Source organism: Pelodiscus sinensis, chromosome 9 (assembly GCF_052426305.1).
Source record: "Pelodiscus sinensis isolate ZL-2025 chromosome 9, ASM5242630v1, whole genome shotgun sequence".
NCBI classification, from domain to species: domain Eukaryota; kingdom Metazoa; phylum Chordata; order Testudines; family Trionychidae; genus Pelodiscus; species Pelodiscus sinensis.
Window position 1 is genome coordinate 20,759,551 of NC_143060.1, and position 25,479 is coordinate 20,785,029.

General features: G+C 42.7%; 1 protein-coding gene across 4 annotated transcripts in view; it reads left to right on the forward strand.

Moving 5' to 3' along the window:
- PDE4B (phosphodiesterase 4B) overlaps positions 1–25,479 on the forward strand; it is a 413,469-nt gene that overhangs the window by 356,844 nt on the left and 31,146 nt on the right. For all 4 annotated transcript variants that reach the window (XM_075936176.2, XM_075936177.2, XM_075936178.2 and 1 more), the window contains one exon: positions 18,169–18,281. In XM_075936176.2, the coding sequence (XP_075792291.1) occupies positions 18,169–18,281 (113 nt within the window). The remainder of the gene's footprint in view (positions 1–18,168; positions 18,282–25,479) is intronic.

The window sequence follows — 25,479 nt, forward strand, 5'->3', positions numbered from 1 at the left end:
ACACTGTTGTTAAAAATGTCAATGAAATGTATGCTTTTTAAGCTGCCACTGCAGTGTAAACAGGTGAGCTGCTAACCTGACTATACAGCTTCTTGGGAAACTGTCTCTAATTAAAGAAAAGCAGACAAATTATGAACTTTAGTTTTTGTCCTCTCCTCCCCCAGTTTGCCTTAATCGGTTAATTCAGCAGATGCAAAACCTTGAACATCTCTTTGGAACTCTTAATACTACCATTATTAAAACAGGGACAGTCACTAACTATATCTACTTGACACAGAAAAATGTAAATTAAATGTAAAATCTTTTACATCGCTCATTTTTTTCGAAGCAAGAAAAAGCAAGATCATTGCAACAGCATTGACTTGACCATAGTATTTTAATATTTTTGAGGTTACTGTTTGACCACACATCCAGTGAGCTATTCTGTGCAACATACCCATGGGAACATGCTGCAAGATTACAAAGTTTTGAATGTATTGACTAAAGATAGTTTTAACTCTGCTCTCATCTACACACTGCCCTCTGCCCTTATTTTGAAATAACAAGCGAAGCTTCCACACTACCAACCCTATTATTTCAAAATAAGGGGTTGGTTATTTCAAAATAATAACTCTTGCTTTCCATGAGGAATAGCGCCTTTTTTTGAAATAGTTATTTCAAAATAGGAGTAGTGTGGATGCTCCCCAGAGTCAGTCAAAGTAATTACTCTCCAGTGCTCCCTGGGGCTCTAAGTCGAGGTAGCAATCCACATTAAGGGAGCCTGTCTTGAACTAATGTCAAGACTCCCCTGTAATGTGGACAGACACGCTATTTTGAAATAGCTATTTTGGAAATTATTATTTTGAAATAAGTTATTTCAAAATAATTTTCTAGTGTAGTCTGTGTTAACTTAGTGCTTTGCATTTTGGTATAGGTAGATAGTATCACTGAATGAACATGCACACACATACTTTTCATGTGTCCACTTGTGCATACATATATATACAAGGAAAAGTGCACCCACTGGCAGTGTTGCCAACTTTCATGGTATTCGGTAGTTCACTTAGACCTCCAGCTTCTAAAGGCATTTGATTCTGAGAGAATCAGTTATTATTTTTTTAAGTATGTTTCTAGCTCATATACTCCAGGAGAACAGCTTAGGAATGACCCATTTGTACCCTAAAGCCTGAAAATAGAAAAAAACAAACATATTATTTTTATAAAATGTCTTGTGAGTTTTTTGGAGCCTGAATTTGGAAGGTTTGGAGTTGGCCATGATGCCAGGAGATCCATGTAAAACTCTTTCATTTGATCTCTTCAGTGACTCCAATCGTGCCCATGCCCCTTTTATTTTGTATTTACTGAACATTCAAGCCAATCTATAGAGTAAATGTGTTTTTAAAAAAGCATTTGCCAGCTCAGTTAGAATGACTGCATTCAAGGTTCTGTGGTGGGAGAGTCCATAAAACACAATCAGAGGCTAAATTAATCAAATTCATTATTCACTGTGAATTATTCACTCAGCATTGTCTAGTATGAATATATAAACACAGACAAACTCTGAACACACACCCATATCCACTGGGGAAAGCAAAGAGTAAAGGATTGGTATCCCACATAAATAAATCCCTGTTCTGTTCTATCAAGTTTTGTCATGTCATTTGTTGCTAAACCTGTTTCATGCTATTCACTCACTAACAAAGACAAGTTAACCTTTTGAGGATGATGCTAGACATTGAGTGGTAATTCTTACTGAACAAAGTAATGGGTTGGTTTTTTTTTAAGAGAGGGTAAATAAAAAACTGTGATTCAATTTCCTTTGTTGAAAGTGAAAGAAGGGTGTTCACATTTGGATTTGAGTTTAATTAACTGGTAAACTAGACCCTGCCCTCATGATAGGTAGTTTAAGCCACCTGGTTCATTTCCAAATCACCTGTTTATAAGATGCATCCTGACTTGAATGTAAATAGTGCTTAGCTGAATCATAGTGTTGTCAGCAAATGACATCTGGGTGGATCCAGGTGGTGGATTAGGTTCCTGTAATTCAGATTCAATATGAAAGCCTTTTTTTTTTTTTTTTTTTTTTTTTTTGGATATCCTGTCAAAAAGAGGGAATGTACAACCTACAGCTGCTACACATGGTTTAGCATAATTTTTTTAACCGTGGTGTAGTTAAGGAACAAATGTTAATTCCTAGGTTGTTTAATCCTAGGGACATGGTGCATGTTTTTAAAAGATGCTTAGGAATTATAATGTAGTGTAGCCGAAAGTTAATTCATGAAATTCAATACTCCACTTAAGGATTTTACAATCATTAGTGTGAATTAGCACACATTCTGCTGGGGGTATTGTTCATTCTTTAAATAATTTCTTACCATATATAATATGTTCAATTCGGAGGGTCAGGTAAACTTCATGTTTGATGATGATGCTTGATGAGAGAAGTACATTTTGCTTTTTTTCTGAGTGTGTTGGATTTTTTTTAGAAGTTTAATAAAGTTCTGTGCTTTAAAAGAACTTTTTAATGGTTAGTTAGTGTCGGGCTCTGCATCTGTCTCAGGTTTGAAATGAGACTCTTGCCTCCATCTGGGTGAAGGCATATTGAGAAAGTGACCTAGGAAAAGTGCAGCTTTCAATTTTGAGAATAGCTCATTCTGCACAGTTTGTGGAATCAACTACCCTCCCATTTGCAGTTTTGAAGATGGCAGGTACGGGCATCTACTGTAGGAGGTGGTTTCAGGTAGGTACACAGTTACATACATGATAGTCATACCAGAATAAAAACTGGAGGAACCTTAGCAGCAGAAGTTAGTGTTAGTTCTGGATTAGGAAAAGCCTGTGGAAGAGGGAATCCCCACAGCAAAAAGCAAGAATTTTTTTGTTGTATGTGTGCTGCTTTGTGTATATCTTCAGATAATCACAGCATATGGGATTAGAAGACGCTTCCTCGATCAGAGGTGGGCAAAAGGGGCTCCATGGGCCACAGGTCCAGCTCACCAAGCTCACCGAGTTGATTTGGCCTGCAGAGACCCTGCCACTGCACCGCCCCCAAGCCAATCAGGGCCTGGGGGTGGGAGAAGCTCATGAAGTTCCCTGCAATCCAATCAGTACCTGGGGATAGAAGGAGGAACACACGAAATCTTCCACCGCCAGGGGCAAGGGTGCCTAGGGAGAGCCTCTGGGGGGCAAAGGCACTCCCCCACCTCCAGACCAATCATGGTCTGTGGGTAGGAAAGCAAGGAAGTGTCCTGGCCCCGCCCCTTCTTCTTGAGGCCCTGCCCCTTCCAGTGCAGCCTGGGGCCACTGTTACCAGATTTGCCCAATACTATGGGGTATGCTCATTTATTAGGGTTACTCTTATGGGACTGGGGAAGGTTATCAATTCTATCAGGCTGTGTCTAGACTACATGGCTCCATCGACGGAGCCATGTAGACAAGGGTTATAGGCAAAGGGAAATGAAGCGGCGATTTAAATAATCGCCGCTTCATTTAAATTTACATGGCTGCCGCGCTGAGCCGACAAACAGCTGATCAGCTGTTTGTTGGCTCAGCGCGCTAGTCTGGACGCTCCCCTGCCGACATCAAAGCCCTTTGTCGGCAGCCCCGTTATTCCTTGTGGGATGAGGTTTACCGGGGCTGCCGACAAAGGGCTTTGATGTTGGCAGGGGAGCGTCCAGACTAGCGCGCTGAGCGGACAAACAGCTAATCAGCTGTTTGTCGGCTCAGCGCGGCAGCCATGTAAATTTAAATGAAGCGGCGATTATTTAAATCGCCGCTTCATTTCCCTTTGCCCAATAAACAAATCTACATGGCTCTGTCGACGGAGCCATGTAGTGTAGACGTACCCTCAGTGTGCTGCTTGTGCTTGCTTGTGCTCTCATATGGAGCTGAATTCTCCCCTGCTGTCAATTCCCCCTCCACTGGAGCTCTCTTGCAGGAACTACCGTATTTTGGCAAATATACCCCACTTGTTGCTCCTGGGCCTGGGCATGGTTCAGGGCTGCAGGGCAGGGAGCAACAAGCGAGCGCACAGCGGGTCTGGCATGCGGCGGTGACGGCTGCAGGCAGAGAAAGGCACCCAGCTGGATTGCACAGGAGCAACAAGCAACAAGCACCATGCCCCAGCCCTGCTCCTGTGAGCCGTGGCCACCTGCAAACTCCCGCTGCTGCTGCTGGCCGTCGAGCAACTTGCTCCGGGCTCCTTCCCTTTGTCAGCCTGGGCTGGGAGCCTCCCGCCTTGCGCATCTGCTAGGGATGCCTCTGCCCCGGCTCCAGAGCGTTCCTGGCTGCTGCTCCCCTTATAAGTTTCCCCGCATTGTTCAGTCGCAGGCTGGGAGCCTAACCCCAGCCTGGCAAAGGTAGTGAAAGGGTGGGGGGGAGGGGATCCTCTTCCATCGCGTAAAAAAACCCTATATACTGCACGCACAAGTATAGCCCATGGGGGGGGGGGGAGTGCGGGGTTTGTAAAAACGAATATAACCCGCGGGTTATATTCACTAAAAGACGGAAGGTTCCTCAGGATGGTGGTCTTCCCACCTTAGCAACACACACAGACACTCACACCCACTAACAAAGCACGCCTGAAAGGACTGGGTAATCAGCACTCACAAGCTGACCCCTCATATGTCCCTGGATTCAGCAGGCTAGGTTAACAGCAATGCCACACTGCACCCTCATGAGCCTTTGGACTCAGTGGGCTGGATTAAACAGCACTTTAAGATGCCATCCTCATAAGCCCCCAGGTTCAGCACCCCCTATCCACACTTTCACACCACAGTCATTCACTGGTAAACCACACGATGAGCAAACCCCACAGGATTTTGGGCAATACAGGGATCTTTAGCTTGGATACAAGAAGCGTTGTTGCAGAGCGAATGGGAAAGCCAAAACAACACCCCTTGAGGAAGAGTGAGCGAAAGAGAAAGAAAGAGAGAGAAGCAACCAGCTTAACAATGAAAGTTATTTATTATATATATAGGGAGCCAAACACACAAAACAGTTACAATATGAAATCTAACAGTTACAATATGAAATCTAAATAGGAACTGATTACAAATGTTAGGGCTAGCTAACCCTATAACAGTTTACATAGGGCAGGGTCAGGAGGCTAGGCTTAGAGAGAGTTGGTCGGAGAGAGAGAGAGACACCTCACCACTTGGTGGAGCTTGCACTGATCGGGGTTCCTAGATGATGATGGTAACCGGGGGTCCAGAGGGCAGGAGACAAGCAGAGCAGAGCCCTCAGCACGATCAGACAGGAGATGAAGAAGTCTCAGTGGAACTGATGCAGTTTAAATCCAGGTATCAGAACAGTTTTTCTTGGGGCAAGGATAGGAGTTTTTATAGGGATAGGACAATAGTTCAAAGAGAAAGAGGCGAGACAATAGAGACTGATCACCCCTGGTTATGGGTGATGTTCCTTGAAGGAGCTCACAATGCAACTAGGCAGTTTCAGTATTTTGGATGTCAATAGGATCCTTACTAGAATTGATCCGATAATGACTAATTTGAATGTGAGCAGGCCTGGGTTCATTAGCATCTGGAATAGAGATTTCCCATCAGGCAGCGCTTCTCTGTTTTCGGTATCCCATAGTTCACTGCGTTTCCTGCCTTGGAATTGCTGGTCTCTGTTCTGTATGCTAATGAGTTCTGTCTTCAATGCAGATGAGGCTGGGGTGTTTCCTTAATTAGTTTAGGTGTGTGTGTCTTCCCTGGCCTTTTCCTTGCTTTGTCTGATTCTAGCAGAGGCGTAGGGGAAGAGGGGGATGGTTTTCCATGAATGTCACTCCCAGGCTCCCCAAGAGCACAGGGCTGGTAGGTAACACCACTTAAAAAATTTCTGAAGTGGCTCCTGGCAAAAAATTATTGCCCACCCCTGTCCTAGATCATGAATGGTCTGATGCCACGTACAATGATGTAAAGATTATTGTTGACTTCAGTGGGTTTGAGCCTAATGATTAGGTTGTATTCTGGTCAGGGTAGGATTGTACAAACTATACCAACAACAGAAGGGTTTATCCAAAAACTTTAAAAATGTAAATAGTTGAAAAGTCTCAAGAACACTTTCACAACCAGGTCTCATGCTGAGAAACCTGCGATTGGGCCAAATCACTAGGCTAGATGTAAAGACAGAAGTTGCAGAGGTAGGGAGAAGGGGCAGCCTAAGGGGTGCTTTCACTGTGCCAGGTCCCAAAGCCACTCACACAAATTTGACCTGGCTGCTTCTTCACTATGGCAGGTAGGCTAGAGCAGTGTTTCTGAAAGTGTTCCACGGAATCACTTTGAGAAACATATTAAGTGGCCATTCCGGTTTGTTTATGTGCTGGCGCCCTGGCCACGGAGCCTCACAGCTCCCATTGGCTCCTTTTCACTTTTTGCAACCAAGCGGAGCAGCAGGAAGTGGGGAAGCGGGAAGTGGTGGTCCGGCCCACACCGCTTCCCGCAGCTCCGCTTGGCTGCAAAGAGCGAAATGGAGCCAATGGGAGCCGCAAGGCTCCGTGGCTGTGGCGCCGGTAAATAAACAAACCAGAGTGGCCCGTTAATGTGTTTCTCAAAGTGATTCCGTGGAACACTTTCAGAAACATTGGGCTACAGTGATGCTGAGTGATGCTGAAACCCTGCATCTCTGCTTGCAAAGCCACTCAGTTTAGAGGGGATAGATGTACAACAGTGGTCTCCAACCTTTTTACACCCAAGATCACTTTTTAAATGACAGACCAAGATCTACCGCCCCACCCCTTCCTTGAAGCCCTGCCCCTTCCTTGAAGCTCCGCCCTCTCTATTCTCCTCCTCTCCATCACTTGCTATCCCCAATCCTTATACTGCTGCTTTTTTTAAAAGGTTTTTCCACATTTGGAAGTGGTGCTCAGCCAGGGTGCACCACGCTCCACGTGGGCTGGTGCAGAGAAGAAGCTGCCTGGCCAGCTGGCTGTGGCCTTCAGCCCGGAGGAGGCTGAACATTGCTCCAGCTGATCGGGCGGCTTCCCCTCTGCGCCTGCCCACGCGGAGCTTGGTGCACCCTGGCTGAGAGCCATGGCCAGCTGGCCAGGAAGCCATTTCTCTTCACTCCCACCTGGCTGCCCTGCGCTCGGCCCGGGAAGCTTGCTCCAGCACAGCTGGAGCTAGAAAAAGCATCCCTGGGCTGAGCGTACGGCAGCCGGGCTGGAGGGAAGAGAAGTGGCTGCCCGGCCAGCTGGCCATGGCACTCAGCCAGGGTGCACCAAGCTCCACGTGGGCAGGCGCAGAGGAGAAGCCGTCGATTAGATGGAGCGCGGGGCAGCCTCTTTCAGCTGACAGCCACAGTCAGCTGGCTGGGCTGTTTCAGCCCTCCCAACCTCCCAGCTCCCATCATTCCTCGCAGCTACTCACCTGTGTTGTTGCTCAGTGAGTAGCTGCTCCGCAGTTCAGAGAGGGCTCAAGAGCTATTCTTAGAGCCCCTGAGATCTACTGGTAGATCGCGATCTACTGGTTGGTGACCACGGATGTACAAGATCATAGTCCCAGGGAATCAGCCTGCTGTGGAGTGGGGGCAGCATCTGAGAGGGGAAGAGAAGGGGCAGATTGCGGATGAGAGGAGGTCAAATCACTAGCTCCCTTACAATAAGTGGTGTTCCACAGCCTCTGGATGAAGGTATTTGTCTATAAATGAGTTTTTAGGTCGCCTTTTAGAACTCAGAGACATTGTACATTTTATTCTTACTGTACGTTTAGCTGGAAGAGAAAGATCTGATGGTTCTCAGCAAAGAATGTATTAGTTTCAAAACATATTTGTCAAATTGATTTTGTTGCAAATAGTTTTGAAAAGTGGCATCTAAAGAAATGTCCCCATTTCACCTGTAACCAGGTCTGCAAACAGTGCTTGCAGATACTGAATGAACAAATGCAGTTTTTTCCTGTTTAAACAGGGTTTTTTTTTTCATAGTCATAAACAAGGAGGGAGGCAGCACAGAGTGAACAAACTGACATTACTGGCATGTAGGGGAAATATTTGGACTGTTTCCCTGAAAACCTGCTGAGTGTACTGGTAGGATAGTTCTGATTTCAGCTTGTAGAATGAGATGGATAGCGGGATGAAGACTTTTTTAAGGCATCTGGGGGATATCCTTTCCTCGGGAACATTTATTGTTAAGGTGCTCCCGACACATGGAGCAATCTGGTCTATTTCAAAGCCAGCAAATTGCTCATTTGGCATCATTTTATGAGCAACTGGCAGGGATTGCTACCAGTACTAAGAGGAGGAGTGAATTATATGAGAAATAGAGGCCCCGTTAATGCGTTTCTCAAAGTGATTCTGTGCTGGAGATCGATCTTTTGGCATTCGATTTAGCAGGTTTAGTAAAGACCTACTAAATCAGATGCTCAGGGCACCCCTGGTCGGTGCCAGTACTCCTCAATTTGCCAGGAGTAAAGGAAGCCAATGGGAGTTTTTGTTCCTGTCAACCTCCCACTGTGGGGACAGCACCAAGCTTGGCTTAAGATACATCGACTCCAGGTACATTATTTACATAGCTGGAGTTGCGTACCTTAAGCCGACTTCTCGGACTTAGTACATACGTGGCCTGAGGAATCACCGCCACCTTTCCTTTAAATGTGGTGATAGAATTTTAACAAAGAGCTCCCAAGAACTCCTACCAGCATATCACTGAGTTTCAGTAGGAAGTGACTTCTTATTCACAGCTGTGCTGTACCAAACTAAAAATAGTGGAGAAAGCAGTGACACAACTTTTTATTCCATTAAAACACATTAGAGTGGAAGAATTTTTTTAAAGGCTGAATGGGAAAAAAAATGAGAAATTTTGCTTTTTTAAACAAATAGGTACCCGATGTTGATCTGCAGTCTGCTAGGACTGACAGGAAAGCCACGTTTGTAAAGAAAATGTCACCATATGTTAGTACAGTGCTTGAGAAGGTGGAAAATGTTATATAAATGTGAAGTAATCTTAGAAAAAGCATTGAAAAGGATTCCTTTTTAGATATTGGTATTAATTTGCTTTTAATATATTTGGGAAATGATTTAATGTACAGCACTGGAAAAAATTATGGAAATATCAGCTGGAGTATGAAAATAATCTTACTGACGAGAACTTGATTATGCAACACAGTGATACAAATATAAACTGAAATGTGATACAGCTTAAGACACGTGGTACAATATTCTACAATATTATACCAAATTGTGCAACTGCCTCAATAAGTGAATTAGAACACCATGCTGTACCGGAGGGGCATCAAAATCATTTGGAGTAGAAGACCGTTTTCAAGGTGATTCATGATTGGTGGGGCATGATATGAAGACAGCTTCATACTCACCTCAGTCTAAGCAAAACTCTCCCTCATGTTTGTGGAAGGTTTGCAGAGAGATCAAGGGGAGAACACAGCCTTCATGTAATATCTAAACATCTGTATTTAGATCCTTTTTGTCACATTCAGTCAGGATCACTCAGTGCAAATATTTACTCCCCCTTATTTCACTGCGGTTTTAGTCTTTTGTTTGTCCTCCTTCCCCCCACTTCCTCTCTCTATGTTGCTGTCCTTTGTTTTCTTGTGTGTCTTTTCCCTTTCTCCCTCTGGATTTTTATCCTTGCAGCAATTCCCAGTTCCCATTCCTCAGTGATTTCATTCTTGTTCTCTTCCCTGTTTCATTGCCGAAATGATCAGCAGCAGAATAGTTAATGTTGCCACGTTATCAACCCTGGATTTTAGCATTGACACGCAAATGAGATCAATAAGGTACCTGTAGGAGATATAGTAGTTATTGTTTCACCTTGTCTGCAGATTCATAACATTAGCTTACACTTGGTTTACATTTGGAAGATTATACCTAAGCCCAGACATATCAAAACTTACTTTTTATTTTTAAAAGAAAACTTAGATTCTGCAAAAGCGTATAAGACTCATAAATACATTTATTAATTTGTGTGCCCCATATTCAGATCCAGTCCATAGGCCATGTTTGACACCACTGCTCCTCTTTCCGTTTCTCATACAAAATTATGATAGCCCTTTTTTTTTTATGTATACTCAATTAGTATTAATTATTTATCTGGTGTGTGGCCAGTTGTGTCCTTGAGCTCTGTGCAACATTAACAATATGGGAAAACCACATTCATACAGTTGGATTCCAAATCTCTAAATAGTAACTTTATTAGCTTTGTGCAAATATACAAGCCCAGTTTATGTACATTGCTGTTTTGACAGGGTCTGATGTCTTCTGCAGCAGATAACAGGGAGGCTCTCAAACTATTTAATGGGATACAACCCAATTCCTAGACACTACATATTGACAAGTGTCATTTTGTCACAAGTACCATTTGGTGTGTGAGGTGAAGATGCTTCATAGTTTGGTTTCAGTACAATGTGTTTAAAACTTTGGCATCAGATTGCATCTGTGGAGTCAGCTATTTAAAATGTTTCTGTCAGACTGTCCAGAAGTGTCCTTCCTAAAAGTGTGGGCAATAATTTTAATGTATCTCTAACTCTTGTTTATTATTCAGCACCAAGAGTGTACTTAGAGCAGAGTCCCTCCACTAAGTCTCAAAGTACACAGATAATATAGTCCAAACCTCAGCAGAAAAAAGGAGGGAAATGAAAATATCTAATCTGGCTTTAAAAATTGGTTTAATCTATAAATGCTACTGTGCATTAATTGTATTGTGTGGATATTGTCTAGTGTCCCTACAGAGCAGAGTTAAGGTTTGGGTACCCTACCTTACCATGCTTTAACATGTTTTCATTGCCTTTCCATTGGCTCTGAATTTCCTACATGTATTACACTTTTTTAAAATAATAGTAACATCCCTGTAACGTTTTACCTTTAAGTGACTGGTATTTACTCAACATTAACTCCAGTGTGCCAAAGCCTTTATTTTGGAATTTCATTTGTTAAATGAAAAATATCATACATCACAAGAAACAACAAACTCACACGAATGTCACCACAAGATATCTCTAACTATTTAAATATATGTAATAACCTGGATTATTTTTCTATTTAGCTTTTAGGTCCAGCTGATTTGGCTTAGTCTGGAGCAATGCAGAGCTGTTAGAGCTACACTCAGGTGGCTTCCTGGGTATATTCCCGGATGAATTCTTATTGGGAGCAATAGGACTAAGGCACTGGCCATTTGGAAGGAGGCATTGTGGCTGTTTCCTCAGTCCCACTGAGCACATTAGAACATAGCAATCATTGTCAAAGAAGACAGAGGGACTTTTTAAAATTTTCTATAGATCATGAGCCATTGGCCTCTGCTATAGAAGACAATTTCACTTATGAAGACAGATAGCAAAAATCCTTAAAAAAAAATCTTTCAAATGTAGCCAATACATAAGATTTCATTAAGTTATAACTGTATGGGAAGTTAGAAGAGTCCATATTCTTAAGATCATCTGGGACAAAAATGGTACAGTGCAAGGTGCTAAATATCTAAGAACCTGTTTTTACATTAATTTTAACTCTTTAAGGAATGGAGATGTAAATTCTCAGAAATCCACTCTGCTGTGTCCAAATGCTACAAGATGTATTGTTGTCTTCATACCTATTAAAGCTGTTAAATCTCTTCTCTAAATAGTAAACTCAGCCTTAACTATTCAACCACAATTAATGTTTCCCTAATGCATTTGGCAGTGATCTGAATAAAGAAGTGAATAGAGAGGTACCTTCTCTGTCAGCTTCATGTAGCATGGACACTCTGACTATTCCTTTTCCCCCTTTTTTTTCTTTTTTCCCCTTGTTTTTCTTCCCCTCCCCCTCATCCCCTAATTATTTAGAAACCGGATCCTCTCATCCCCTAATTATTTAGAAACATAACTCCTTTCATCTGAAGAAGTGGGTTTTGCCCATGAAAGCTCATGATACCTTCTACATGTTTTGTTAGTCTATAAGGTGCTGCAAGACTATTTGTTGTTTTTTAAAGCTTTTCCAGTTACAGACTAACTCAGCTACCCCTCTGAAGCTTTTGAACAGAGAGGTGGTAGACTTGTAGATAACACACATTAATTTAAATGAGTCAAGACTAGCCTGAGTAGGGGACCATGAGGAACTTAAAGAAACACATAGAAAGGCTAACCAGAGAATAATACAATATCAGCTCAAATTTCATGTTGTATATTTATCTCGTGAAGTTGCACTTTCTGAGACAAAACATCTGGATGTAATTAATGATGGGCAAAGCAGTGAAATTATCTTCACAATCTGCAGCTGTATGAAGAAAATGAGTAAGATAAGAGCACTATTTTCTGCTGGATTTACTAAATAGTGTGTAGAAAAAGAAGAATGTTTTTATATACTATGGTTCTTAATAAGACTTCTCTGTGTATTTATTGACAAATACTGTATGTTTGTTCATCTAAATGTCCATTGTTTTTAGTCAGACTTTTTTTTGTGGCAAACTTTAAAACATAAATTTGGGATTAAGGTCCTGCTGTATTTATTGCCCCGTAAATGTTGTCTTTGCAAGTATCGTTAGTAGTAAGATGATAGTCATATTTTACATTTGCATAGCACCCTTCATCCTGAAGGATCCCAGAAAGCTTCACAGACATTTCAGCACAGCTTGAAATGCAGCCACTCCTTGAGGGTGAAGGACAGCAGCCAATAATCAGCATATACCACACTGCACAACATTGAGCAAAAAGGATAATTTTGCTCAACAATGCTATTATGAACAGTGCATGAGATCTTCAATGTTCTGACAGAGTTTCAGTTTTCTGGCTTATGCAACTACAGGCAGTCCCCGGGTTACGAACAAAATAGGGACTGTAGGTTTGTTCTTAAGTTGAATTTGTATGTAAGTTGGAACTGGTACATATTGTAGGGGAAACTCTAGCCAAACATTTCTCCAGAGCTCAGTTCTATTCTCCCACACCTCACTTCCCTCAGTCCTTTATTCTCAAGCTGAGGTGTCTGCTGAGAAAAGCCGCTCCGCGTCTCCCTGGTCTGCTGTGCGGGGAGGGGCGCTAGCTTCGCGTCTCCCTGGTCTGCTGGGGGGAAGCAACTAGTGCAGGGTTGCCTCACCCCGTTTGTAAGTAGGGATCTGATGTAAGTTGGATCCATGTAACCCGGGGACTGCCTGTACATGAAACTCAGTTTGCCTTAAAAAGATGATGCACCTGGATGGATCTTTCTGTGGTCCCTGGGAGAATGCAGTTCTGAAATTTAGAGTTCTGCTCTGCATAGTTTCTTACAATGTCCTGGGGTTCTTACACAACTTTCTTGGGGATGAAGTCTTAAAAGGAAATAGAAATTAAATTACAAAGGCAGATTAGAAGCAGACAGACTGGATCCAAACACCCATGAACTTTGACAAGGCTGGATCGGAACTTGAAGGCTGCCTATATTTAAATGGACCAAACTAAAACTCTGTGCAGAAACTTCTCCCCTATTATCCTGCGGCAATAGAACTTGGTGGGCGCCATTAGTGTCACATGATTATCCCACAGTTTGCTAGGCCAATGCAATCAGCTTCCAACGTGCCGACATTGTGTGACTTGGATTCGAATGATATGAGTTGAGAACATGTCTCGGGCCATTTGAAAGTTACATGAGCAATGATACAATGTAAACCAAAAGCAGATTTAGGTTTTGGTTTAATTATTGCATAAGAATGTTCCAAACTTTGTTTTTGACAATCTTTTTTTTATTTAATTCTTGTTAGAAAGGTGTAAGATATTCCAAGTAGGTGGGATATAGAAGGATTCTGACTTCATATCTCTGAGTAGGCCATGATTCCACCTACTGCTCAGAAAGCTGAAGTTATACTGTAAATTATAGTGATATTTATAGATAATTACCCTTAATATATATTGAATTCTTGTTAAGCTTCTCTGACTGGGCTTTTTGTGCATCTGTTCCTACAATCACTTTATTCTCTATGTTGAGTTTATTAGGCAAAAGAAACTTCATTCAGAGGAAAGATGAAACCTTTCACTAAAAGTGGGGTGTTTTTTTTACCTGCTCATTGACAGGGAGTTTGCAAGTTGGGGAGGAAAGTGCATTAAAGTTCTTGTAACTAATCTTGTAAAATACAACTCCTTTTTCAACTTGTATGTGTGCAAGAAGTGGTTACATCCAGGAGATTTGTGGCCCCGTGAGTGTAAAAAAGAAATTGCGCATTGGCTCTTCTTTACTCGAAAATTTAATTTTAATTTGTTCATTTGGAATGTAGGACTAGAAGAGACCTCCTGGCAACCCTGTCATAGAATTGATGCTTTAAAGCAGTGGTCTCCAACATTTTTACGCCCAAGATCACTTTATAAATGTCAGAACAAGCCAAGATCTATCACCCCATCCTTCCCCCAAGACCACACCCCTTCCTTGAAGCCCCGCCCTCTCTTTTCCTCTCCATCACTTGCTATCCCCAGCCCTTATACACTCTCAGAGTATGACTACACTGCCGCTTTTTTTTATTCTTCTGTAGGAAGAGGTTTTTCCAACATTTGGTCTGTCTAGACTGGACCAAATGTCAGAAAAACCCCTTCTTTTGGAAGCCCCCTTATTCCTCGTGGAACGAGGAATACAGGGGTTACCGAAAGAGCATGTTTGCTCTTCTGCTAAAAAAAGTGGAAGAACAAATGCATCGCTGGATGCGGAAGAGTTTTTCCGGGATACCTCTGGAATCCCGGAAAAATTCCTGTAGTCTAGCCATACCCTCACTGGGTTGAAACAGAATGAGGGATTTGGGTGTGGGAAGGGGTGAGAGGTGCAAGGTCTGGGAGGGAATTTGGATGCAGGAAGAGGTGGCGAAGGGGATGCTGGCTCAGGGAGAGGGCTCCAGGCTGGGGAGTGTTGGGGTCAGGTGGAGGGTTGGGATACTGAGCAAGCCACAGGCTTATGGATGTGAGGGTGCAGGAGTTTAGGTAGGGGTATGTGAGGGACTCAGGGCAGGGAGGTTGGGAGTATGATGGGCTCAGGACACAGATTTGTGATGTGTGGATGGTGCAGGAGTGTTGTGGCAGAAGACTGAGGATGTGTGGTGCAGGAGTTTGGGGAGGTGAGAGGCTCAGGACAGGAGGTTCCAGTATATGATAGGCTCAGATCGAGGGTCTGGGTGTGTGTGTGTGCAGGAGTATCGTGAAGCTGCAGCCAGTTGGGGCCTTGGCCCCAATCAGGGGTTTGTTGGCCAGGCTTCATTTTTAAATAAAATATTATGTCAAACACAAAAGGGAACCTGTTTTGAGTCAGGGGTCACTGACCCACAGAAAAGTCAGTTGGGGCCACACAAGTGAGATGCAAAAAAATAACTCCTCCAACCCCTTCCCCAGCCTCACTAATGTTGTCCCAACTGTGCTGGTGAGAGCAGGGGACATGGTACTGGGGAAGGGTGCTAGTGAGTTCTGGGATAGGGAACAGGGTGCCAGTGGGGGCAGGATGCTGGGGCAGGGGACAGGGTGCCAGTGGGTGCTGGGGACTGGGTTCTGCGGCAAGGGACAGGGTGCCAGTGGGGGCAGGGGAAAAGGTGTTGGTGGGGTCAGGGAGTTCCTAGCACATGCCTCCTCCCGGGACTCCTATCCCCTCCCCCTCCACAGAGGAAGGAAGCCCCGGCACATGCCTCCTTCTGGGACTCCTACTCCCCCCGCCCCCGCAGAGGAGGGAAGCACCTCCTCCTGGGACTCCTCCCCTCCCACTCCCACAGAGGAGGGAAGCTCCAGTGTGTACCTCCTCCGGGGACTCCTCCCTGCTCCATCCCCCCCAGTGGAGGGAAGCCCCGGCTCGTGCCTCCTCTGGGGACTCCTACCCCCCTTCTCCCCACGCAGCAAGTCCCTGGCGTGCCACAAACTGGGGTTGTGATACTGCACCAGCTGTTTGGGGGAGGGGAAGCAGCCAGCGCACTTCCTGAAACCCCGGAAGTGGCACGCAGTTGTCAGACTTCCTTCCACTCCACAGGAAGCCGGCGCTACCTCCATTGTCGCTGGAGGTAGGTACTGAGGCTTCTTGGGGGAAAATGGAGGGGGGAGCCCGAACGCCTCGCGATCAACTGGTCGGGCCCTCCCAATTGACCAGTCGATTACAATCGACAGGTTGGTGACCACGGTTTTAAAGCATGTCCATAGCAAGCATTTTTCACTCAATGAGAAATTATTCTACTCTGTTTTCTGCTGTAGAGCTTTGCGTGGTTGAACATATGCAATATATGCATTTATTAATTTCAAATGCATAGTGGACAATAGTTGATAAGGAAGAGGATGTACCCATGTGGAGAGGCAGACAGACATGCATATACACAAGAAACTGCAGAATTCAGAATTGATGTTTGCTGATAAGAGGACAATAAATGAAGTCAGTGGGCAAAATTCTGATTTCTTGGCCAGAACTTTGAGCTGTACAATAGCTTCCCTATTCAGCCTCGTGATCATTAATTACCTTTTCCATCTAGCCAGGGGGCAGAGGTGGAAAAAGGGACAGAACAATGATTTAAATGAAGAAAAATAAAACGTATTTGTTAACTTCAGAGGAGTAGCCGAGTTAGTGTGTAACGGGAAAAACTTAAAAAACAACTAATTGTCTTGCAGCACCTTAGAGACTACCAAAACATGTAGATGGTGTCACGAGCTTTCGTGGTGATTTGTGTCCACGAAAGCTCATGACACCATCTACATGTTTTGGTAGTCTCTAAGGCTACGTCCAGACTGCAAGCCTCTTTCGAAAAAGAGCATCTAGACTACAACAAGTACTTTTGAAAAAACAAGCCACTTTTTAGAAAGAGAGCACCCAGGCAGTCTGGATGCTCTCTCTCGAAAAAGCAGAGTTTGCATTACATAGCACATTTTTTCGAAAGAGCGCTTTCAAAAAAAGGCGTTCTTCCTCATAAAATGAGGTTTTCCACGGTTCAAAAAAACTGTGTTCTTTCAATTTTACTTTTGAAAGAACGCAGCAGCAGTCTAGACGCAGAGGAAGTGTTTTCAAAAAAAGGTTACTTTTTTTTGAAAAAACCCGGTAGTCTAGACACACCGTAAGGTGCTGCAAGACTATCCATTGTTTTTTGAAATGTATTTGAGGTAAGCACCTCAGCAATGCAGGATAAATCTTCTAGTAAGTTTCTAAAGACACCAGCAGTCCAGAGCTCTTTATTAACTCTAGTGTGATTGCAGTTTGCTCTCACCCCTACTATTTAAAATCCTGACTCCTTGAACTGAGCAAGCTCTATATTGGTATGTGTCCTTTCAGTCAAGAGGTATCCTACGTTGTAATATTTAAAGAGAGTGAAGTTACATTTATGAGTCATGATGAAGTGGTCCTACATGTAAAGCTTTATTTTTCTCTTGAGAGCTGCTTAGCAATTCTTCCAGGAGGTTTATGCTTCTCTAGTTGAAACACAAATCCAGAGAAACAGAATATTAAGCAAAACCAGAGACAGCTCATTTCTGGTTCCCATCTGAGAATCCAGTTCGTAATTTCCCTTTGGTCTTGTCTCAGACCAAAGAGAAGTTTTAACTTTGTTAAGTAAAACGAGAGAAAAGCATCGTTCCCTTTAGCTGCTAACTAAAGTCAATCACTCGTCCAGTCCTCCCATAAAGTTTCTGTCTGTATCCGAAGCACCTTATACCCTTGCTTGGGGCAGTGCTACCTCGTGGAAAAGCTGCTCCGAGATCTCACACCTACTATGCCATGCCCCCGTGTATTGCCTAAAGGTTTACTTCCAACGATTCGCTTCTTTTTCATTTTCTTGAAAAGGATGCAATTGTTTCTTCCTTCTGAGAAAAAGTAACTTGAAGCAACGCGCTTGCTTAAATCTCAGTTAATGACATTTAAAAAAAAAGGCATTTAAAATGTCATCACTTGAGACGAGAAACGCTGTGATGAGTAATGCTTAGGAGGAAGGGGGGGGACCCTTGCTCACAAGGAACTGCTTTTATTAGCGGGCAGCCCGAATGCACATGCCTGCAGATGAGTCTGTGAGAGCATTCCTCCCACACCCCCTTTGTGGAGGAAGTTTGTTGATGTATTACCGACATCTCCTCTTCAAAGCCAAAAAAAAAAAAAGAGAGAGAGAGAGAGAGAGAGATCAGCCATTCAGAGGAAGGACGTACGTTGATTTGTTCTCCTCCCGGAGCTTGGAGCCGAAGTAGCCAGACCGCATGATGAAGGAGCATTGTACCACATACAGTACTTCTGCCTCCAGCCGTGTCAGTGACTCTACCATGGAAAGTCTGCAGCCGCTCAAGCCTAACTACATGTCTATGTGTTTGTTTGCAGAAGAATCTTATCAAAAATTAGCAATGGAAACTCTGGAAGAGTTAGATTGGTGTTTAGATCAACTTGAAACCATTCAGACTTACCGATCCGTCAGTGAGATGGCATCTAACAAGGTAAGCGATGAGAGAACTACTTCCTGAAATGTCCAAGCCTGAAAATGAAAAGAATAAGGGCTGGAAAGTAAGACATGCTTGTGCCCACCAGCATGCACGGTGCAATATCTGACCAGGGTCATTTAAACACTGTTGGTACTTTTCTCTACTGCATTATGTTAAGGATGTGAACTTTCAATGCTTTGAATCATTTGTCTCATTATGGTATTGTAAAAATTAAACAGTGCAAGTGGTAAAAGATAGTTTAGGTTCCCAAACAGAATATAACTTAGAGTGAAATTAATCCTTGCATTTGGTGATATGGTCTAGTGGACCTAAGGTACATTTTTACACAGCTAGAAGTAGGATGGTAACTAAAAAATACTATTTATAAAGTAACTTAGAAATCGGAGAAAAATTGTCATAGAAAACCAGAGCCAGGAAAACATTTAGCATTCTGTAGATTCAGGACTATAATATGGCACAATGTAGTAAAACCACAACATTACATTGATATGTAATTATCAGAAATGTAAAAAGTGTCAATTCCCCCCCTATGGGGGGAAAAATACCACAGGCACCCATTGAAAAGTGTAACTTTAACCAATGATCAGGTTGGGGAAATTAACTTGGCTTTTCAGTAATAATGGCTAACTCTAAACCTGGTAGGATAGTGTTTTACTGCAACTATCTCTTTCTCTGCTTTGTGGGTTTTTTACTATTATGGCATGAGTTGACAGCATTGTTTATTCGGTCCATGTGCAGTGCCATAAGGCTGGGACATGTGCAAGAGTGCTTTCATTAAAGGGCTGCTTTGGGAGTGAGGGGATATGCAGGAGAATCTGAGTTTTCATAGAAAGAGTAAAAACATGCTGAAATAATTTTGGGGGGGAAATCCCAAATTAAATTTATGTAGGGAAAGGGCAGAGGGGAGGGCGGTTCATCAAAATACAAAGTATAAAGGGGGGAAAGTACAGCAGATGCTCTGAATACCCAGCCTTCGGCCTTTTAGCCAGAGAACTGCTGATGGGATTGATATAAGGCACCCCCTGGGGCTATAGGCACCTCCTCTGCAGTGCTCCTCCCAGCCATTGCCCAAAGGAGCACTTGACTGGTAGCTGAAGCTTCAGCTCTTCTGCTCAGGACAGTGAAAAATGCTTTTGCACCTAGTGTCACAGTCAGACTCTTATCTTAAGTGCACAAGATTTCAAAGTCACAAGTGGTGCTGCTCCAAATGCAATATTTATGCCCATGCTTTTATGCAATATTTACATCCATCTGCTACCTGACAAAGGAATTCCGTATAGTTCCTGAAATGTGTGTACTGTGCTCTAGCTCCTTACAATGATTAGACTTCATGTATGACCTTCATATTTTTGCCTTAGCCCTTCCGATTAGATCCAGTTTTAATTCTGTGCCACACAAATCCAGGTTTTTTTCCCTAACTGGAAATAAATTGCAGTACACCAGAAATGATAAATTGTAAACTGGGATTCTGTAATCCCAGGTCATTTTAAACTTTCTCCTGTTCTACTAGTTATTACTACAGATGCTGGGGCATAGAAAGTAATTCAAATTTTATAGGGCTAGCTTGCAAGAAAAGAATATAATTTTTATCAGTTTGCATGAGAAACATCTAACTATTAGTAATGCTTTAGCCTGCTAAGCAAATAGGACCTCACATATGGGCAGAACTATCCTGTATTTTGAGATTTTTTTTTTTTTGCCATATTTGGACTCTTACAGGTGAAAAGCTCTGATTAATAATTCAGTCATTGTATAATTGATAAAAAATATTGTTATATCATGTGCCGTGTTAGTGTTAGTTGGTTAGATTAAACTTCACTCATTCATATGCCTGAACTAAAATGTGTTTGTAGTGTTCTGGTCAGGTTCCAAGTGTCATTTCCAGCTGTGAAAGAATAACATTAAATGGTTTGCAGCTTATTCTTTTTTTCTTTGCCAGTAATGAACATCTAAATGCCCTTGTGAGGAATCATAGCAAGCATTTTTATATAGCATACAGTAAAATTATTTCAAGTGAACTGCGCAGTCTAAGAACAATTAACCTGAAAGTAAATTTTGTTGAGGTTTTTAAAAGACTGTTCAGAAACCATCTAAAATGTTCATTAATCTGTTGTCTAATTTTCCATCTTCTGAAGTATCTGAATAGATTGTCTTACTTGACTCTTACTTACTTTTGAATCAAAAGCTTTTAAGTGGGGCGTTGGTAAACAACAAAACAGTCAGATGTTTGAAAACAGGATGCTTAGTCTCCACATTATTAAGGAAGAACGGAAAGAGAAACAGTATAGAAAGGAAGAAAGCAAATAGACTCAGCGTGATCCTAAGTGCACGAACAGTATAAACAGTGACCTATCTTCCTGACCTCTGTTATTGCCGAGTTCCTGGCCCTGAGCCACTAAAGCCAAACTACGTCATTTGAGAATGATAGTAGGCATGGCACAGCTGTTGCAAGTGTGACTCGAATTTCCTGTCTCCTTCCTGACCAACGTAGTTTTAAAAGTACAGAGTTGCAGCAATAGCAGACAGAGAGGGAGGATCTCTGAATACGTGTTTGCAGCATGAGTCTCAGAACTCTTGTAAAATAAAAGCATTTTCTGGGATGGGTGGATAGAAAAGCCATGTGTGACAGCATCCTGGTCATAAAGAGTTGGCACATGGGTCTGTCAATGAGGGAAATTTTAATTACTTAAGAGAAGTGAAAAACCAAGGGCCTGATACAGCTAGGGGTTAACCACCTGCAGCCTGCATTGAGGCTGATGGGAACAGAGGTGGGACAGTCTTGAGCCCAGCATAGAAGTATTCAATAAAGGCAAGCTCTGTCATCTGAGTATTCCCTTACTAGGTCAACTCTTTACTACTCATCTTTACCAGTGTACTTAACTGTGATCTCCAAATATCCCAAACCCCTTGCTATTCCAGTTCAGAGTCTCTGGGAAGCAGACTGCTGATCATGCCAAATATGCACGATGGTTGGTTTGGTAAGGTGGACAAATGGGGAAATGGATTTTTTTTTAGAACTGATTAAGGTTCCAAAATTAGAAAGAGAGCAGCGCTGAAGAGAACTACCATACATCTCAACATGAGTCTCTCTTCCACGTTGCCTTAGTCATAGCCCCTTGGCACTGGCCTCATTCCCTGTGGATTCTCTAACCTAAGTATGTGGGAATGAACGGAATACTGTGAAGATGGAGTTAATTATTTATGTAAAATGCTAACAAGTTTTTACCTGTAACCAAAGTCCTATAGTTTCAGCTTTGAAATGAGGCTAAATGATCCATAGTACTCTGTGACTACGTCTACACTGGCATGATTTTCCGGAAATACTTCTATCGGAAAAGTTTTCTGTTAAAAGCATTTTCGGAAAAGAGCATCTAGATTGGCACGAACGCTTTTCCGCAAAAGCACTTTTTGCAGAAAAGTGTCCGTGCCAATCTAATGCGCTTTTGCGCAAAAAAGCCCCGATCGCCATTTTAGCCATCAGGGCTTTTTTGCACAAAACAGTACTGTGCTGTCTACACTGGCTCTCTTGCGCAAATGATTTGCGCAAGAGGGCTTTTGCCCGAACGGGAGCAGCATAGTATTTCCGCAAGAACACTGACGATCTTACATGAGATCGTCAGTGTTCTTGCGGAAATTCAAGTGGCCAGTGTAGACAGCTGGCAAGTTTTTCTGCAAAAGCAGATGATTTTGCGGAAAAACTTGCCAGTCTAGACACAGCCTGTAGGTATTACATGTTAATATGTATTGTACATTTTTACATTGTAAGATATGGCTGTCCTTCTGCATTTAGTAGCCTATGCAGTTCACTGCCTATGCGGATACTGACTCCTCGGAGGTTTGTGAGTCATGTGGGCCTCCTGATATAGCAGCCCCCTAATGTTGCGTTTGGCATTATGCAGCTGTCTACAGCCTCATCTTTCACAGAGGCAATATCACAGGTCCCTAGAATATTTGGGCTCTGTGGAGCAACATTGGTAGACACATGCTTGGTGCTTCTCCAAATTACAAAGCAGGGGTCAATAATTCTCCAACGGACCTTGAACCAGTCCTCTAGTTCTCCAACTGCCGTCTTGATGGTTTTCTAAGGACTTAGGGTCATGCAAGCTAGGGGCAGGAAAGACTTTTTATATTACTCATAAGTGCAGGATGTAGTCCTGCAATAGAAGACATATTGGATATTAGCTCTTCGCTGTATCTGAGTAGTGGGCTGGCACATCTACCAAGTAGCTCAACTATTTATGAAGCCTGTATTCAGAGCCTCTGCACCTAGACTGTGCAACTTTGCAGTCGAAAGATAATAAGGGCTGGCTGGAAAGTAAAACCTTTGTTTCACCAGAAAAGGTTTTGACAGCTGATTCTGTTCCTCCCAGTTTTTTTCACAAAAAAGTGAGAATGCCCGGGAGTACCCCAGAGTAGCTAACTTATCCTCCAGGAATCAGAGCAGAGAGACTTGAAGTCTCCCACTCTCTGGGCAGGAATCCAAACCATCATACTTTAGAGTCAGTCACTGTCTCAATCTATCTTATTGGAGCTTCATTTTGAATAAATAAATAGTCCCTGGGCCAGAAAAAGACTCACTGCAGGTTTATAGTACGGGGCAATGTCGACTTATGGTACGCAACTCCAGGTATGTGATTAGCATAGCTAGATTGAATTGCCCTGGAGTCTCCACTGTGTGTGTGTGGGGGGGTGGGGGGAATGGAGGGGAGTCATTTTAGCAGGTCTTTACTAGACCTATTAAGTGAACCCCCAGGCCTGGAGGATCCATAACTACAGCACAGATCTCCTGTTAAATGTACACCTGCCCTCAGACTTGCTCTAGTTCGCCTGGCTGTGGGCGACCCATGTTCAAATCCTGGCTCAGAATCAAGCTGAGCATCTTCTTTCTTGGTTCTAGGAAGGTTCTTCAGGTCCAGGATGAAATTTCTGGTCAGAATAGCCATTGGCCTGGTGGTTAAGGGATTCACATCGTAGTTTGAATCAGGCAAAGCCTGAGTCTGTCACATCCAGGTGAGTGAATTGCCCTACCACTTGGATATTGGCTATTCTCACCCTGTTTCCATCCTGAACCCGAGAAACTTGCCCAATCAATGTGTTGCTGGAATCAATATGTTTCCATGAAAACTATCCTTTTTGACAGCTTGGCATTAAAAAAAAAATCATCCGAAAGTTCCCACCAGCTCTACAAATAACATAATTCATTATTTGCAGAAACATGTTCAGTTTTGTGTATACATACTTTGGTAACATCACTGAGTCTTCTTTGTTGACATACAGGCTTTAAAACTATTTTATGCCTGTAACTTAAAGGGAAGTAAGGGAGCTTTGACAATACTGTTCAGTGCTGCTAGAGGTTCTGTACTATAACACCCTAGCATGGGTGCCCAAACTGGGGAGCGTGCCCCCCTGGGGGGGCTGAAGAAATTCCAGGGGGTGTGTGAGGTGACCCAGCCACATACAGCCCCGTCAATCCCACCCCATGTTTTGCTGCTATTTTTTGGGGAGAGGGGGCCTGAGGGCTTCTCAAAAATCAAACGGGCCATGATGCCAAAAAGTTTGGGAACCACAGTATAGTTTGTCTCATCTGGATTTAGAAATCTCAATTGATAAAGAAATCTTGAGTAGAAGTGTGGGAGAGAAAGAGCAGAATAAAATCCTTCAGGCAGATAATATTTTTGACCATTGCTTTATACACTTATACATAAGTATTTGCTAGTGAGACAGCTCACCAGACCATTGTCTTTGTTATTTTGCAAGAAAGCCCCTGACATAAACATAACTTTTCCACTTAACCGCTATTTCAAAGGATGTTCCAATTTTTTTTAAAAGGGAGAGACCAGCAAGCCCACACCTAAATGTCAGTGACTAAATACATCTGAGGACACTAATGTAAACTTTGGCAGTCCACATCAAGCAGTTTAACATAGCTCAGGGCAGTATGCCAAGGGTCTATGTGCCTTGCTGCACAGCTTCCACATTAGCATTTATTTTGTGAGCCTGCTAGCACTCAATCTTGCCCACTTTGTACGTGATGTTTCTCTTAACTGGTGCCAAACTGTTTAGTCTTTTGGTTACTTTACTGTAACTTCCTTTGTTTAAGATGCTTTAAAATAGCCAAATGGCTTACAAAGAAAGGCTTGTTAAGGTAACCCACAGTTAGCAAGACAAAGAGACTTCCATGCATTTTGTTTTTATAGGCAGAGTGAAGTAGGTATGATTCATAGAATTCCACACATCAGTTCTTGATGGGTTATTGGTATTCCCCTCTACTGGCTGCAGCTGTTCAGCAACCCGACAGTCATTATGGAAACAAAAGACTGTAAACTAGGATTTGTGAGAAGTGCACATTAGCTGATCTTCAACAGGTCTTAGAAGTGTATTATCATTACTGATCTTAAATGCCTTCTGAAATGCATGGCGCCCTTGTAAAGTATGATGCAAACAAACTGTTGCTGTTAGCTGATTCTTGCACTTACAGCTTTTGGAACTAGCCTTAGTTGCTTGATGGGAAATGTGATTGAGGCTGTTTACACCTGAGGGTGGGGGCTATTCATTTGAGTATGTTTGAACTTCAGTCATTTTATTCAGGTTTCAAAAGAGTGGCTTGATCTAGTACAGAGAAAATAAGGTGTTTTCTGAAGATAATAGTGCAAATTGCAAACATTACATCTGAAATCCAGCTTTTGAACAGTCCCAAGATTTGGAAGTGTCAGATCCAGGGTTTTGCTGCAGCCAGAAGGAAGCAGGGACTAGAGCTGGTTGGGAATTTTTTAATACAACTACTTTTTGTTAGAAAATGCTGATATGTCAACATGGATTTTTTTCCATGGGAAAGGATAATTTTCAATTAACATTTTCAACTGAAAAAGGTTTTGACATTGTAAAAACAATAGTTTGAAATTTCAAAACAATTCTGGATTTCTGGTTCATGGCAAGTTTTCAAATATAAAACTACTTATAGTTAAACTATATAAAATGTGAAAAACAAAACATTTGAACATTATTGAAACCAAACTGCAGTTGACCCAAACTCTTTGTTTGTTTGTTTTTTAACATTTTTGAGACTTTGATTTTTCATTCCAATTCAGAACAAAATAGTATTTCAGGATAAAAAATTTCCCACATTATGCGAAAAACATTACTCCCACCTAATAGGAGTCTGACCGGTCTTGTATATTCCAGATTTCACCTC